The 15,743-nt window shown below is 36.5% G+C and overlaps 1 protein-coding gene across 1 annotated transcript in view; it reads right to left on the bottom strand.

The window, feature by feature from the left end:
* Positions 1–241: 241 nt before the first annotated feature.
* The window catches only part of slitrk6 (SLIT and NTRK-like family, member 6), a 48,023-nt gene continuing 32,521 nt past the window's right edge, over positions 242–15,743 (bottom strand). The window contains exon 2 of the mRNA NM_001305553.1: positions 242–3,982. Within this exon, the coding sequence (NP_001292482.1) occupies positions 1,490–3,982 (2,493 nt within the window). The 3' untranslated portion in view covers positions 242–1,489. The remainder of the gene's footprint in view (positions 3,983–15,743) is intronic.

Below are 15,743 nucleotides of genomic sequence, written 5' to 3'. Positions count from 1 at the left end.
ATTTAAAACCAAATGCTCAATAATCTGCTTCAACATCTCTTTTAGAACTCGCAAAACAATTTATTTAGCAATTTCACGATTTAATGGTTCGCTTCATTTTATTATTGGCATCAGATATGCTGCGTTAGAGTATATCAACACCAGTCGAGAAAGAATTTTCCATTGATTCTCATTCTTTCTCCTCCTTATTTATTTGTACCATGTGCTATCTGTGTTACTGGACATGATATTGCAGTACATCCAATTTATTATATATATTTTTATTATTATTTTGTTATGTACAGCTTAATTGGTACCACGTTAAAGGCACACAAACATATAAATGTAAAATTATGTACAAATATACAGAATAAATAACTCTCATCCACACTTGTACAAAATAAAGCTATGGTGCTCTTCCATACAGTAAAACATTTCAAGGCTTAACACAATAGTCTGTGTGCATATTTTCTCTATACATGTACATATATAGATATAGAAATTCTTTTCTTCTCCAGCCAGTTGATGAAGATAAAACACCCTGCATAATTGTCATGCTGAAAGAAAATAGTCGGATATGATTTGTGTTTTCGAAAGGAACTTCAAACAACATTAATATACAAACCAGAAGCTACACTACTCAGTTTTCCAATTGGAAACGAAAAATGGCATAGACTGTGCGGACTCACAACGTGATTGTCATCAACCACTTTCAAATGGTATTTTAAGTAGTGCAATTCTTTTCATTTTCTCCGAGAAAGAAGCCCAGCAGAGTTTTTGTCCATATCAGAAACAGTGGAGGTAATGAGCAAGTGGGTCTGTATGACATAATTTGTGAACAAACTCTCCGGGCGTGTTGAGAATTCCAGGTGAGACGGCAATTTCAGACACGATAAATGAGCCCACTCATAAAGTCTGACCTTAGGGTCAAAACAATAGCCGCTTGGCAAGCCGCTTGCTGTTGATGGCGCCTTATTTATTAATAAATGCAATTTTCCAGCATCTTCAGATCCAAGTACCCCCATTATTTAATATTTAATGCACGAAAACTGTGTTGGGCATGTTTAATTCAAAGCTTAGCAAATCAGGGAATGTTTTAACTAACCATAAATGTTCTGTCTGACAGAAAAAAAAAATGAAAGAAAACATGTTTTCTTCCCTTGCTACAGAGTTAAAAGATCTGCCACGTACATTAGAGATACAGAGATAGAAATGTGAAGTGAATCTATGCTAGTCTCTCTACTGTGTAGTAAACATAAAGAGAATGCATTAACCACAACGCACAACAAATACGCTGCTATCAAAGCCAATCGCGTCCGAAGACGTAACTCTGTGGCTCTTTCTGCATGTCCGATAGCAAAGGTCCACCTGAAAAATAGACATCGTGTCCACATCGAATGATTGCATCGTGAGAATCGCCTCTACTCTGGATTTGTTGTGTTATATCTCTCTATAACCCAGAATAAACTCTCAAGGCACTTGGAGTATCAAAGTATACAGTGTACTTATCTCAGTTGAAAGTCGTTTGATGCTCTAAGACTTCTAAATAGTCTGGTTCAGCATGTAAGTTGGCTTTGAGTTCAAAGTACTCGTTTTTAGTCTGTTCCACCATAACTTTCCGAGGCCTTGTATAAACGAGAGTCTCCATGAGCTTCAGCTCTTTGTGATGGTTTGGGACTTGCATGTCCACAGCTGGTTGTAGCTGTGAAATGTTTTTCCTGAGGTATTCGGTGAGGCTGAGCTGTTGGAGTTCCCGCTCCCTTTCTAAGATGCTCTTGTACAAGGAACTGGTATCTCCCAAACCCACAAACTCAGCGGGATAGTCGGAAACGGCCCTGAACTTCACGTTGGGCAGGGATTCATTGCCCTTATCAAGAAGACTGTGGCAGATATGCTTGGCTTTCTCACTATCGTAGTCGCCTAGCTCGTATTCTTTGTGCTGGGAGCAGTAACTAGGGTTTCGGCAAACCTGAACAATGGGGCTACGCGATGGTTCGTCGTACATGACAGGTCCTTGCCTTTCGGTTACATGGTGGGTGGTCTTCTGGCCGTACATGCTGTAATGCAGGTGGATGGGACTGCTCTCGCGAGGTTGCTCTTCAGCTTGTTTCTTTTTGGCTTGCCTCCGCCGACGGTGTAGCACAAACACAACTATCCCAGCAGAACAGAAAATGACGGTCAGGAATAGGATGAGAAGGCAGAGGATGAGCACTGAAAGTGGCACTTCTTTCAGAGACCCGAAGAAGCTGCTGGTGCCACCTTGCGGAGCAGGCGTGACTAAAAAAACATCCTCCGTGTGTTTGCCTATGGACTTATAAGTGACTAATCCAGGACAGAGTATGTCATGTTTCAGGTTTCTAACATCAACAGCGGCCAGCTTTTGTGGAGTTTTGCATAAGATAGTTCCCACCACAGTATCCCTGGTAAGCCTTTCCACCCACTGTTTGAGGCTGACCAAATCACAAGTGCAGTCCCAGGGATTGTCCTCAAGATAAATTTGCTCCAGAAAACTGAGCTGCTCCAAGGCATTACTCACCGGTAAGTGCGTAAAGACGTTTTTCCTTAGGTTTAACATCACCAAGGGCACATTGCGGAATATTTGCGCTGGGAGTGTGTTGAGTAGATTGTTGTTCAGGAACAGGAGTCTCAGATTTGTCAAAGGATTAAACGATCCCGCCTCAATCTCTTTGATGACATTATACTCCAAGTACAGGTACTCCAGGTTGTGAAGACCGAGAAACATAGTTGCAGAGATTCTCTCTATCCTGTTTCCATTCAGTTGCAGCTTTTTTAGATTGCTCAAGCTCAGGAAGGTTTCGTTGTCGATGTAGTCGATCTGGTTGTTGGACAAATTAAGCACATCCAAAGTGTCGTATGTCACAAAATCATACTTGTAAAGTCGTTGTATCATATTTCCAGACAAAAACAGCTTGGTTGGGCTTTGTTCGAGAATGCCTATATCCGATATCCTTTGAATGCCTCGGTTTTCGCAGTGCATTAAAAAACCCGCACTTGGGTAACAAGAGCACACTGATCCACAGACTGTCTCGGGGCCGTTTGCAGGGGTGGGTTTCTTTGCGTCATCTTTGGCATTCGGTATCTGGACAACCTTGGTGGATGGAGTGACAACCATGTCTTGAGACTGTAATGGCTCTTCGAGATTGATGTCAGCATGGGAGGGGCAAAGCGAATCTCTTTTGACCCTGGCCAACGAGGTGCCCTTGAGATTTTCAGGCTTGTTGCAGACCACCTCGCCGATAGACGACTGCGCTCGCATGTTCTCAATCCACACCTTCAAATGCAAGATTTCGCAATTGCACACCCAGTCGTTATCCTCCAACAGGAGCTCCATGATACGACCGATATGCTCCAGGAAACCTACGTATGGCAGTGTCTGCAGCTTATTCCCGCGCAGATCCAAATGTGTCAGAGGCACAAAGCGGAAAATGTTGCTCGGAAGGAAGTCGATTGAGTTGTCATTGAGGATCAGAACTTTGAGACGGATGAGCTTGCTGAAAGCCCCAGGCTCAACCACTCGGATGAAGTTGGTGTCAGCCTGAAGGTACTCCAAATTTACCAACCCCTGGAATGTGTCCTCCTTCAACATAACCAGGAAATTGCTGTTTATGTGCAGCTTTTTCAGGGATCCCAGTGCACTAAACACGCCAGGTTCGAGCTCCTGTATGCTGTTCGCACCGAGATGTAAGGTAATGGCATTCTTGAAAGCCTCCACGTCCTCTGCAAGTAACTCCACCAAGTCATTTTTGTATAAATTTAGATGAAAAGGTACATCTGATGGTACTTTCACATCCGAGATTCTGCTTATGTTTCTCTCCTCACAGTTCACGTACAGTACTCCATCTTTCTCCTCACAGGTGCACAAAGATTTGCAAGCTCCGCCGTATGACGCCTTGGACTCAGTATCTCCAAAACTAGCACCAGCAAAGAAGGAGCAAATGAAAACAATCCTGGCCAGCATTTTTTTTTTATTTCTTCTGTGCATCTGCAAAGAGAACACAAGGGAGAGAAGGAAAGGTAATTATTGGATGCAGTAAGCAGAAAAAAACTTATATAATAACTATAAACAGAACACACTGAATTGTGTGAATTATTGCATGAAGCTCACAATGCTGAGTTTAATGAAATAATCAGGGTACAGTTTGGAAAAAATAACTTATCTGTGGCTAAATACAGATATTCAGAAGTATTAAAACCTATTAAAAGAGAGTTAGAGATGTATTGTGCTATTGCGTATAAGCAGTGAGTGGAACACTCACTCAAAGCTCTTTATAACTCTAAAATAGTCCTAAATGAGCAATTTGGTTGCGTCATTGATAATGATGGTAACAGTGATAATTATATCACATTAAATACTTAGGGAAATAATTAAGTATCTGAAATTACTGGGGTAATTATATTCTAATCAAGAAACAGACTCGTATGCTTCATATTTTTTAGATCAAGCAACTGAACAAAAGGATTTCACCATTTTTTTGCACAAGAAAAGCAAAGAATCTGTACGCACGCATAGCCTACATTTTCACCATGACAGACTGAATGCTGCACGATGTACTTTTCATCAGTCCCCAGCAGCAGACACCCTCCGAGACTTCCTTTGCATAATTAACTGCTTTCCCTGCCCTTGTTACCTCTAACATCTGGATGACTGTGCTTTATAGTGTTCTATAATCCTCTCATTAGTCCAACTATTATACCTCAGGATTAATTTTAAAGAAAAGAAAGTGTGTTGTTCATAATGCACAGCTCAGAGATTTCAGTGTGTGTATTCTCATAGGATTAGGACGATCCAGATTAATGGTATACTGTGGATCTATACTATAATAATCAATATTCACCTTTGTTTTATTGTGAGGCCCAGAACCTGTTCAGCTGCACCACAACATTGCAATGGAATCTGAAGTGTGATGCATTACTTGTCTGTTTTGTGAATGACTGCTCTTGTGAGTTATTGCGAGTGAATCAATACAGTGATTCTTTTAGTAGTTCATTGTATGAAATAAATTAATCTTATGCAAGGGTTATTTTTAATAAATCAACAGTGTAGTATTGATGCATTTAATAAATCTGTAATGGTAAATTGGATTGATTGATTGATTGATTGATTGATTGATTGATTGATTGGTATAATTACAGTAGGTTTTAGTAGTTTTTGTTTTGATTTGTCCGTTAAAATACCCATAAAATGAATTATTCATTAATTTTCTTTTCGTCTTAGTCTCTTTATTAATCTGGGTGGACCACAGCGGGATGAACCGCCAACTTACGCAGCATATATTTTAAACAACGGATGCCCTTCCAGTTGCAATCCATCACTTGGAAACATCCATTCACACTCATTCACATACATACTCTATGGACAATTTAGCTTACCCAATTCACCTATACTGGTCTTTGGAGTGTGGGGGAAATCCAATGCAAATACAAGGAGAACATGCAAACTCCACACAGAAATGCCAACTGACCCAGTCGAGGCTCGAACCAGTGACCTTCTTGCTATGAGATGATTGTGCTACCCACTGTGACGCCTAAAATAAACTAAATATATACAAAGTAGTGGTGTATTGGATCACAAATCTTACGGTTTGGATCATATTATGTTTTTTTAGTCACGGATTGGACCATTTTTTGGATCTATGCCACCTATTGGTTAAATAATGTAATTGCTGCCTACAACTTAAATTTTTGATCGTCAAGTTAAATGCATATGATGGTGATTTTAAGCTTTACCATAAACATCATTGATATCTAAAGTATAAACTGCTACCCCGGTACTTCTGTGTTATTTGACTGTTTGTAAACTAAAGACTGAATCTCTTTCTTGAGTTTTGTTTTTCAAACACAGATGCAGTGATTTGAAGTATTTATAAACATATGCAAATCCCCATCATTTATAATTTATGCTGCGTGGGTGTTGAGATCCCGATCTTTAAATGATTATTCATGCAGCTTAAACTGAATGTGTTAATGCAGGCTAATCATATAGTGACAAAACACCTTTAATAACCTAAGAAACCCACCACATCCCGAATAGCCTACCACAACTTCTTCCGTCAAGTTTATATTTTACAGAAAAGCCTAAATGCTTTCATACATGTGATCTGAATGATGCAAGAGGCAATGTCTCTGTGAACTGTACAAATTTAGTAAAGTAAAAAAAATATATTAATACGCTGGTTACATGTGTTTCAAACCATGGGTTGTTATCCATACGAATCACCCCTAATATCAATTCATCATTACGCTCTATAAACCACAGAATAAAGCCATCATAAAGAGATTTGGGTCAGTTTCCTAACAAGAAAAAAGATCTAGGTCTATTTCACTGTCAATGTCACACAACCACATTCCTTCACAGAAGTCAAAGAAAAGCCTTTGGTTTCAGCTGCTGAAGGTATTAAATAACATTAGTGTTGAAGTTCTCAGGAAATGTATTGACACTTTGCATGAGAGATGCAAACTAATATATATCAAAGTCAAATCTGCAAAAAACCCCGGTAAAACTAGTTCCATATGATTTGTGTTGCACTCAGAGCCACCATCTGCATGGAGACACTTTTTCATGAACACTATGATATTAAATCATGTTTTGCCAATCAAAATCATATTAAGGCAAAAAAGTCAATATTTTCAGATCTGTCAAGAATCTTAATAATTTTGCACACCATTTACAGCACGTCATGATGTACGATGCGTACATATATGTTGATCCTAGAACATCTTTTTGTTTTTGTTTTTTTTTTCTTTGGAAAATGTAACCCATACCTATTCCCTATACCCAACCATAACTCTAAACTATTGCCAAAATCAGAGGGGAATAATAGTTGGATAACAATCATGTAGAAGTGCGTAAACCTAACTGTGAACTTGACATAAACTGTAAACATATCCCTTAATTCTGATTGGCTGATTGGAATGTTGTTCCAGGATCAACATAGATGTTAAACTAGGAACATGTCCTACTTGGTCATATCAGGTTGGCGGTAATTTGCAACAACAAAATATGACATAATCCTGTAATTAAGATACACAATGATTCAGTTTACAGCACTTTAAAAAAAAATAAAACTGAATTATTGAAATTCATTATAAATAATCACACATTTTAGAGTTATTTTAAATGTAGGCTATTTATTGATTATCTAATGAACGGAGCTATTTTGTTCTGTTTTTTGTTTTAACATTTTTATGCAAATTTTAAGGCACCAGAATGACTTCAAAGGGCTTTGTAGCGAGATAGTTAAATTCATATCATGTTTCATATCAGGTGTGCCTGTTGTTTAGCTTTTCCAAATAAAGTTCAGCAGAACTCTGATGCAAATCTCATCACATGCCTCAACAATGTACTGTATTGTTCTGTTCAGTTTTTTCTTTTTTATAAACACCAGCATGGTGGCTCAGTGGTTAGCACTGGTGCCTCACAGCAAGAAGGTCACTGGTTCTAGTCCTGGCTGATCCAGTGGGCATTTCTGTGTGGAGTTTGCATGTTTATGCATGTCCCCCACAGTCCAAAGACATGTGTAAACTGTATGGCTGGACACTTGTACTGCGTGCGGCTTCCGGAAGTGCAGGCTTATAAAACTGTCATTATTGTTTTATCTAAAAATATATATATTGCGATAATTAATGTTATTGAATTATCGCCCAGCCCTCTGTACATTACAGAAAAATGACTTATGTCGAGCATCAGAGAAAAATAAAAATAAACGTCGGTCACGTGCACATGGAGTTCACCTGTTACATCTAGAGACTGTTCACACACACACACAAGAAATGGCGATTCTCCTAAAGAAGCCACACCATATTTTCACTCATCACAGACACTTGTCAGATTTTATATTAGAGAGCTAGCATGAGGTTGTTGTTACAAATGGGTTATATGCACAGAAGTGTTGTAAGTGTGGCTTAGTAATAAGCGAAATTCCTGCACGCCGCCGGGCCAACCACTACATATACTTCTAACTGGCGAATGACATAGACTAGTGGGTTGTCTGCTGTCGTGTTGCGGTGGGCGTGTTCGCGAATTCTGAAGGCGTGGCTTTGAAACACAGTCCCTCCCCTGCCATCAAAAGCAAAACCTTGAAATAATGCATATATATTTCATATTGCAGCCCCTTGCCATGAACCAATCACAACGCTTCGAATTGCGATTCGATTTTGATTAATCGCACAGCCCGACTCTGGACCATACATTTAAACAACCCAATTTTTTTTTATGTTCAATCGACTATTTTTTTTTTTTTTAACCAATATCTAATAACCTAATTGCTTCATGTAGTCCCAACACAAATCAATTGTGTGGCTCCCATACATTTTTTGCAGTGCTTATAAATCAAAAGATATCTCATCTAAATCTTCCAGGACTTCCTGATGCGATCTTTATTGAGCGTTGATATTACAACTTCGCATTCGTTATTCCCTGTCAACAATTGTTTCACTTCATGAGACGCATCCAGTTGATATTTAAATGAAAAATAAATCCCCAGAGCTACAGAAGCGCAAACAGTTCCTCGTGCATTTCTACAGAAGCCAAATAACCACATGCTATTCTTCAGAGTAATGTCATTTAAAGCGACATAATGCAGTTCCATGCAAATGAACAGCAACGTGAAACGCCCTAGAGTCCCCCGTAAAATCTGCGAAGAATGAGAGACTTCCCAATTGTATTGACATGAAAATCAAACACTGAGCGGTCCGGCGTGCCAAATGACACGACAGGCTTGACAGCTTTGAGCAAACACAGCATGCAAAGACAACAAAGATGCTTTTTTTCCGTCCCTCTCTCTTGAGAATGCAGGTACAACGGCGGCAGAAGAAGGCGGGGGAATAAATAAAATTAGATTAAAAGATTACAAAAAAACTCAGTGGAGAAAATGAATGCCTGCACGTCATGCTAGATGACAGGACAAAGATGAGGGAAAAATACGGTCCCGTTCCTATTTTTAGGAAGCAGTGTGTGGCTGACAGTGAGGAGAGAATTTGTGGTCCATTAGGAGTCAGTGATGCCTATGCATTGTGCTCTCATGCATTTTAGCAGGGCCTAATATCCATCTACTTAACTATCTATCTGTATACATGCATATAGCTCGACCCGTGAGTCCTCTTCCCTCAGGTTTTTACGCCCACCCTGCCTGTCTAACCCGCTCCGAGGGGGGAACGGGAACATCTGTCCTGATACAGCAACTTTTTTTTTTTCCTCTCTTTCGTCTTTTCTCTGGCACGGTTACACAGAGCATAAGCTCTCTCACAGGACGGAGAAGTCAGATCTTTTTGGAGCTCTCAATTGTTTCTTGTCCTAGACTGTGAGGAGATTAAACGTGGAACAAACTCAGATGTTTGCTTAAGTCGTTTTTTCTGTACTGAGGAACAAGAGCCGGTAGTCTTACATCCACTAGTTTTAAAGGGATCTCAACACTGTCATGCTCTGATTTCCCTGGATATATCAATGTCTGCGGTTTTATTGCACGGTGGAGGCTCTTTTGTACACAATTGAAGCGATTGTTGACTGCTTTTTCCACTATAAAATGAAATAAAATAAATAAAAAAACACTAAACTACACACATATAAAATATAATGCCTATAAAAAATAAAAAAGAATAAATAAACACTAAAAAAGCAGAAATAAATCAATAAAAACAACAGTAAAATAAATAAAAAAACACTAAACCAATACAAATGAAGATAAAATAAACATAAAATTAAATTAAAAATGAAATAGATAAAATAAAAACTACTATAAGATGTATAAAACACTAAACAAATTAAATTAAATTAATGAATAAAAATGAAATAAAAAACATGAATCAAAATGAAATGAAATAAGAAAAAAATATTTCTAAAAAACACTAAACAAATAATTTAAATAAAATTAACAAACAATAAAATGAATAAAAACACAAAACTAAACAAATACAAATTAAATTAAATTAAAATACATTTAAAATAAAAACTAAAATAGAATAAAATAAATACTAAAACAGTAAACTTGAATAAATAGACAACTTTTCCACAATAAAATATAATAAAATGCTAAAATTATGAGTGTTGGTTTGCTTTTATATGCATTAACTCATAAATGAATGCATTAAAATAAAACCAATTAAAGTAAAATGAAACAGAAACTGCAATAAAATAAAATGAATATGAATTAAATAAATGTAATTTAATAAACAAAATAATAAAAATAACATAAAAACTACATTATAATGAATAAAAACACCAACCTAAACAATAAAATAAATTTATATAAAATAAAATGCAATAACTTTATATTACAGGTTAATACATTCAAATAAAATTAAATTAAATTAAAACTACAATAAAATAAATAAAAAACACCAAACAAATATAAATGAAAATAAAATAGATTCATATAAAATAAAAGCTAAAACACAATAAAATAATTACAGAAACAGTAAAAATAAACATATAAATAAATATATAAAATAAATAGACAACTTTTCTCCACTATAAAATAAAATATAAAATGCCAGAATAGTGCATATGCTGATGTTGGTTGGTTTTTTGTACATTAACTTTATATTACAGGTTAATAATAAAATATACATTAATTAATAATAATAAATACATTAAAATAAAATAAAATCAATTCAAATAAAACAAAATTAAATAAATTAATAACAGAACTAAATTAAATGAAATAAAAGAAATATAAAATTAAAAACTAAACTATAATAAAATAAATAAAATAAAAAAAACAGTAAACTAAAATAAAATAATTATTAGGAAATAAAATAATAAACTAAATAATTAATATACATGTATGGTAAACTTTTTATGGCATGAAATACCAAAACAGGTACCCTTTTTAGACGTTTATATATAAGCTTGATTTAGACAAAGCAATGCCAAAGTGTGTGCGTGCGTGTTCTTAAGCAGCTTTCAAACTCTGGCCATTACAACTTGGTTGTGCCAACAGAACTGACCAGAGCAAGAAAGCATCCTACATCTGCCATTTAATAATATCATTTCATGATAAATAGTGTACATAAGAATCCATCAAAGTGCACTGGTGTATGTGTGATGGCATCTCTTGTTATATGTACCGTGAAGCATTTGAAAGAAAAATAACCCTCAAGGCTGTTTTGTATGACTCTGGTGAACTTATTTGTGTTGCAGTGCTTCATATATCCATAACAGAGGAAATATATTGCCTGCTTCTCGCCTTATCTTATCTTGGTATCACCATTCAGCGTCTTCTAGGTTGTGGCAATATATTTTTATATGGTCCCGTATGTGCTGTTTACATCCAATGCTGAATTCCAATTGTGTGCAAGCCAGTACAGCAACACAGGCATTTTAAAGAGCTATATGTAAGATTTGTCATGCATTTATTGTTTGTTTTTCTTATTACCGATGTCTGAGCTTGAAACAGAACAGAAAGAAAAAAAAAGACTCAGATAAGCTGTCCAAGAAATCATGTGGACTGATATTTTTGGCATGAAAATAAAAAGTATGAGGCACTTACAGACACTTCTGAGAGTCTATTGTAATTCTGCGACAAATAAATAATAATTTTTTTTTATAATGTGTCATAATGTGTAGTTATTATAAAGTGTTGCAGGAGGGCTATCAGTAATTTATGGCGGGGTTATCAGGGCATCTTATTTCTGCTCTGAATCCGTTCATTATTCAATCTTCCTTCTTTAGGTTCGAAACATCCATCTTTCAACAATCCAGTCGTTTTCCAAAGAACAAAATCTTGCACCGCCTTACTTCAGGACTATTTTAAGTAAATGTACATCTCGATAGCAGAAAAAAGGTATGAACTAACCTTAACCACTTAAACTGCTGCTATTTGGGGATTTCCGCCTGGATTTTGCCTACCCAAATTTAAAAGCTTCCCAAATCCTCATGCAGAGGTGTAAATGCAAAAATGTGGTATCATTTTAAAGAAAACCCTTTGAATTTTCATAAAACACTATTGAAAGTGTTTAAAATAAGTGTATATGTCGTCTGTGTTATAATAAACACCTAAAAAAAGAGGCGGTTTTTGTATTTTTTTTTATAAACTCAAATTTGAAAGTGTACGTTTTAGGTTCTGTGTGGTCTAGCGTCCTGTAATTAACTTTAGTAGTTCCTGCACATGTCTGTAATCATAAGAAAAAACTTACTTATGCACATCACCTCAAAAACAGAGGAGAATGGCCCTGAAGGGCACAGCATAAAGTAAGAGATGACAGCTGCTCTGTGCTATCTGGGGCTGCTTACTGATCATGAATGTATTGTTTTCACTTCTGTGCCATGGAAACATCGCAATTCATTTGACAACTGTTTGATATGTGAATATAATTCAGTAAAAAGAATGCTAGAACCTTATGAACACCGGCAAGAGCTTTCATTTGAGCTATAACTTGTACGTGTGTCAAATATGAACCAAATGAAAAATATAAAAATGAACCAATGTTCAAAACTCAGCTCAGGTATTCAAAATACTGTGTATTTAAGTGTAAATAACTTTTATACAGTAGAATAAACACCAAAGTGATGCATATGTGCATAAAATATAGATTCTACACTTTCAAATGACACCACTTACGGGGGTCTGGTGCAAAGCTAGCCCTTTAAATCTGAAAGTGAAAGTCGATTACGTACCGGGTCCGCAGAGTTTAAGTGGTTAACTTCCATTTCATGCCAACTTTAAACAAAGTTATTTTTCTGCAGTTCACCTAATGGCCACCGGAGTCACTAATAACAGGAGTTTTTCAAACTTTAACCAGAGAAGCAAGTCTAGACTGAGCAAGTTTGCACGAAACTTAAAAGTGGTGTGGTCATTTTATTATTATTTTTCGTAATACTCTGAGCTCATTTGCATCTAAGTAGAAGCTCATGGCGCTAACCTTTTCGAAAGGGAAATTATATTTGCTCCAGTCCCGGGAGAAGCATTGTTTGTCGACAGCGAGCTTTGTCTTGCTTGAGCAGGTTGAGAGAAAGGCTGCCGTCTCGGACACCATTCTGAGGGATGGTCATTCATTATTTATCTGATCAGTAATGAAACACCGCCAGAACAAGGTTGGTCAATGAAGCATGGCAATCAATGGCTGCGGGAGCAAATCAACAGCTTTAACCAACCACAAAGCCGCGCCGGCATTTGCATAATCTGCTTAGCATATGCTATTTAAAGGACAGGTACAACTTCAATTTTCTCAGTGGTTCGCAAGTATTGTCTTATCTTCTGTGTCTTTTCGAGGAAACGGTGTCAAAGCAATTGGGTCCTCTGACTTTGAACATGACAAACGTGTCATTTTTACGAGACAATACGGTTCGGGTTGCAACCTCATTCCAGGTAGAATAAATTAGCTCTGGTGAGCTTCTATTAAACAGGCATGTTAGAAATCAGGACACTCAGGCGCCAGAGCACTCAATCCACACCCAAGTTTGCCACGTATGGACTTTCATTTTATTTTTTGTTGCTTTATTGTTGTTATTTTTTTAAGAATGGCTATTACAGTCATTTAAACAAATAACGTATTTGCATAAAATGCAAACGATGGCTTTAAAAGCTCTGAAAGCTAACAAGCAGTCTTGTTGTCTATTGCACCAGCCTGATCTCATGGTGGAAACGTACATATTTTACGTTTTGTCATTTTAATGGCTAACTTGTGTTCAGTCATACAAAAATGTACGATTTAAAAAAAAAAAAAGGAGGCGTGGCACCAAACTCCACCCCTAAACCCAACCGTCATTGGAGGATGAGCAAATCGTACTAAATTGTACGAATGTGATTGAACAAATTCCTATGAATTATCCACTAAATCAAAAAGTTTTGAATTGCTGACAAATTTTGTTGATTGCATTGATAAAAATAAATTATTAAAAAAGCAAACATTATATCAGGGCTGCACGATGTTGGAAAAAACTGACATTGCCATATTTTATTTTTCTGCACATATTGCAATACTGAGAATACTTTCACCAGATACAATGAATGACTCTAATTGGAAATAATGCATCGTTTCAGTTTAATTGGGATGATTTTGTAGTTTAGTGCATCTGCATAAAAACTAGCATTGATAAATACGACGATGCAAATGAAATTCAAAGTGTTATTCAACACAAATGGGAAGTTTTCCACCAAACTTCAGTTCGTTGGTTAAAGGGTTTGTTCGAATGACTAAGCCAACAGCGACGCTTGACTTACTGTAGCATGTACCAATAAAATGGGATCACAGAAGCGTGGTCTATTAGAATAAACCGCATTGAAGGGGAAAATCAAATGGAGAGCCCAAAAAAGTGAGAACAACTTCCTGTTGTGATGTTGATTTGCAGGGAGAGGTGCATCTGTTACGCGCAGATGTTTGTTTCCGTGAACATATTTAGTTTCATCCGGAAGATCTAACCGCTAATTCCTGTGAAATCATTATGGCACATTTGTTTAGCCACACATTTGGAAGAAAGCACATGACTCTGTCTTTATTTTGAGCTGTTATACACAGTATTAATTCATATCTGCTTAATTGACAAATGCAGTGTTTAGTAGCTATCGATTGGGTCCAAAACCTCTGTTAAACAGAAATAGGGGGAAAATATACAGGGGGGCTATTAATTCTGACTTCAACTATAAGTGTTGAAGACATGGTATAAAAAGTAGTCTGTGGCTTCTTGAAAAGTTTATATAATTTCCTTGGTCACTGCGGCAAATGAAGTGTAAGAATGACAGCAGTGGGTCTGACACAGAGCTGACATCTCAGAATGATCTAGTGCTGCATTTCTGGATGAATCATATGAGAGTTCACATCGTTCAGCTCTGTGGATTCAGTTTCGCCCCAAGCTTATGAGAAAGACTGCGGCTAATGAGATAAAAACTGAAGATATTACTGAGATGCAATCATTTAATAAAATAACCGTCACTTTAAACAGCTTCTCTGAAAATATATATATTATTTTCTTGCACTTAAAGCTCGGTTTATTATTAGGTCTAATGCTTTCCTGCCCATGAGATAACGATAATTACTAAAACTCAACATAGGACCTTGATTAAAGTGCCTGATAAAAGAAAAAAAAATGACAGTAAAAATGAATAAATACAGTTTTTGACTTGTTGACTTTAAACATTAGACATTATTTAACCAAAGCTGATATAAAACTGACAGTCTCTAAATATACAGTGTTAACAAAACTCTTATTTACAACCTTCATTCATTTTCCTTTAGCTTAGTCCCTTTATTAATCTGGCCACAGCGGAATGAACCGCCAACTATTCAAGCATATGTTTTACACCGCGGATGCCCTTCCAGCTGCAACCCAGTACTGGGAAACACCCAAACACTCTCACATTCATTCACTACGGTCGATTTAGTTTACCCAGTTCACCTGAAGCGCATGTCTTTGGACTGTGGGGGAAACCGGAGCACCCGGAGGAAACCCACGCCAACACGAGGAGAACATGCAAACTCCACACAGAAATTACTCAAACCAGCAACCTTCTTGCTGTGAGGTAACAGTGCTAACCACTGAGCCATTGTGCCACCCCTTTATTTACAACATTTATATTTAAAACATTTAATGTTAGTTAATCAAATGCAACTGTTATGGTTTGTTATTTATTAATACTGTGGAGTAAATAAAAAGTCATAATAGTATTTTTTATTTTTTTGCAAATTGATATTTATACATTAACTGAATAAATAATATATATATATATATATTTTTAAATGTATGGTTTGTTTGGATAGGGCAATTTTTGGTCGAGATACAACAATTAGTATATTTTTATTCTGAGAGT

The sequence above is a fragment of the Danio rerio genome, chromosome 1 (assembly GCF_049306965.1).
Source record: "Danio rerio strain Tuebingen ecotype United States chromosome 1, GRCz12tu, whole genome shotgun sequence".
NCBI lineage: Eukaryota > Metazoa > Chordata > Actinopteri > Cypriniformes > Danionidae > Danio > Danio rerio.
The sequence above is the reverse complement of the archived record's forward strand: the minus strand, read 5'-3'. Positions and strand labels throughout refer to the sequence as shown.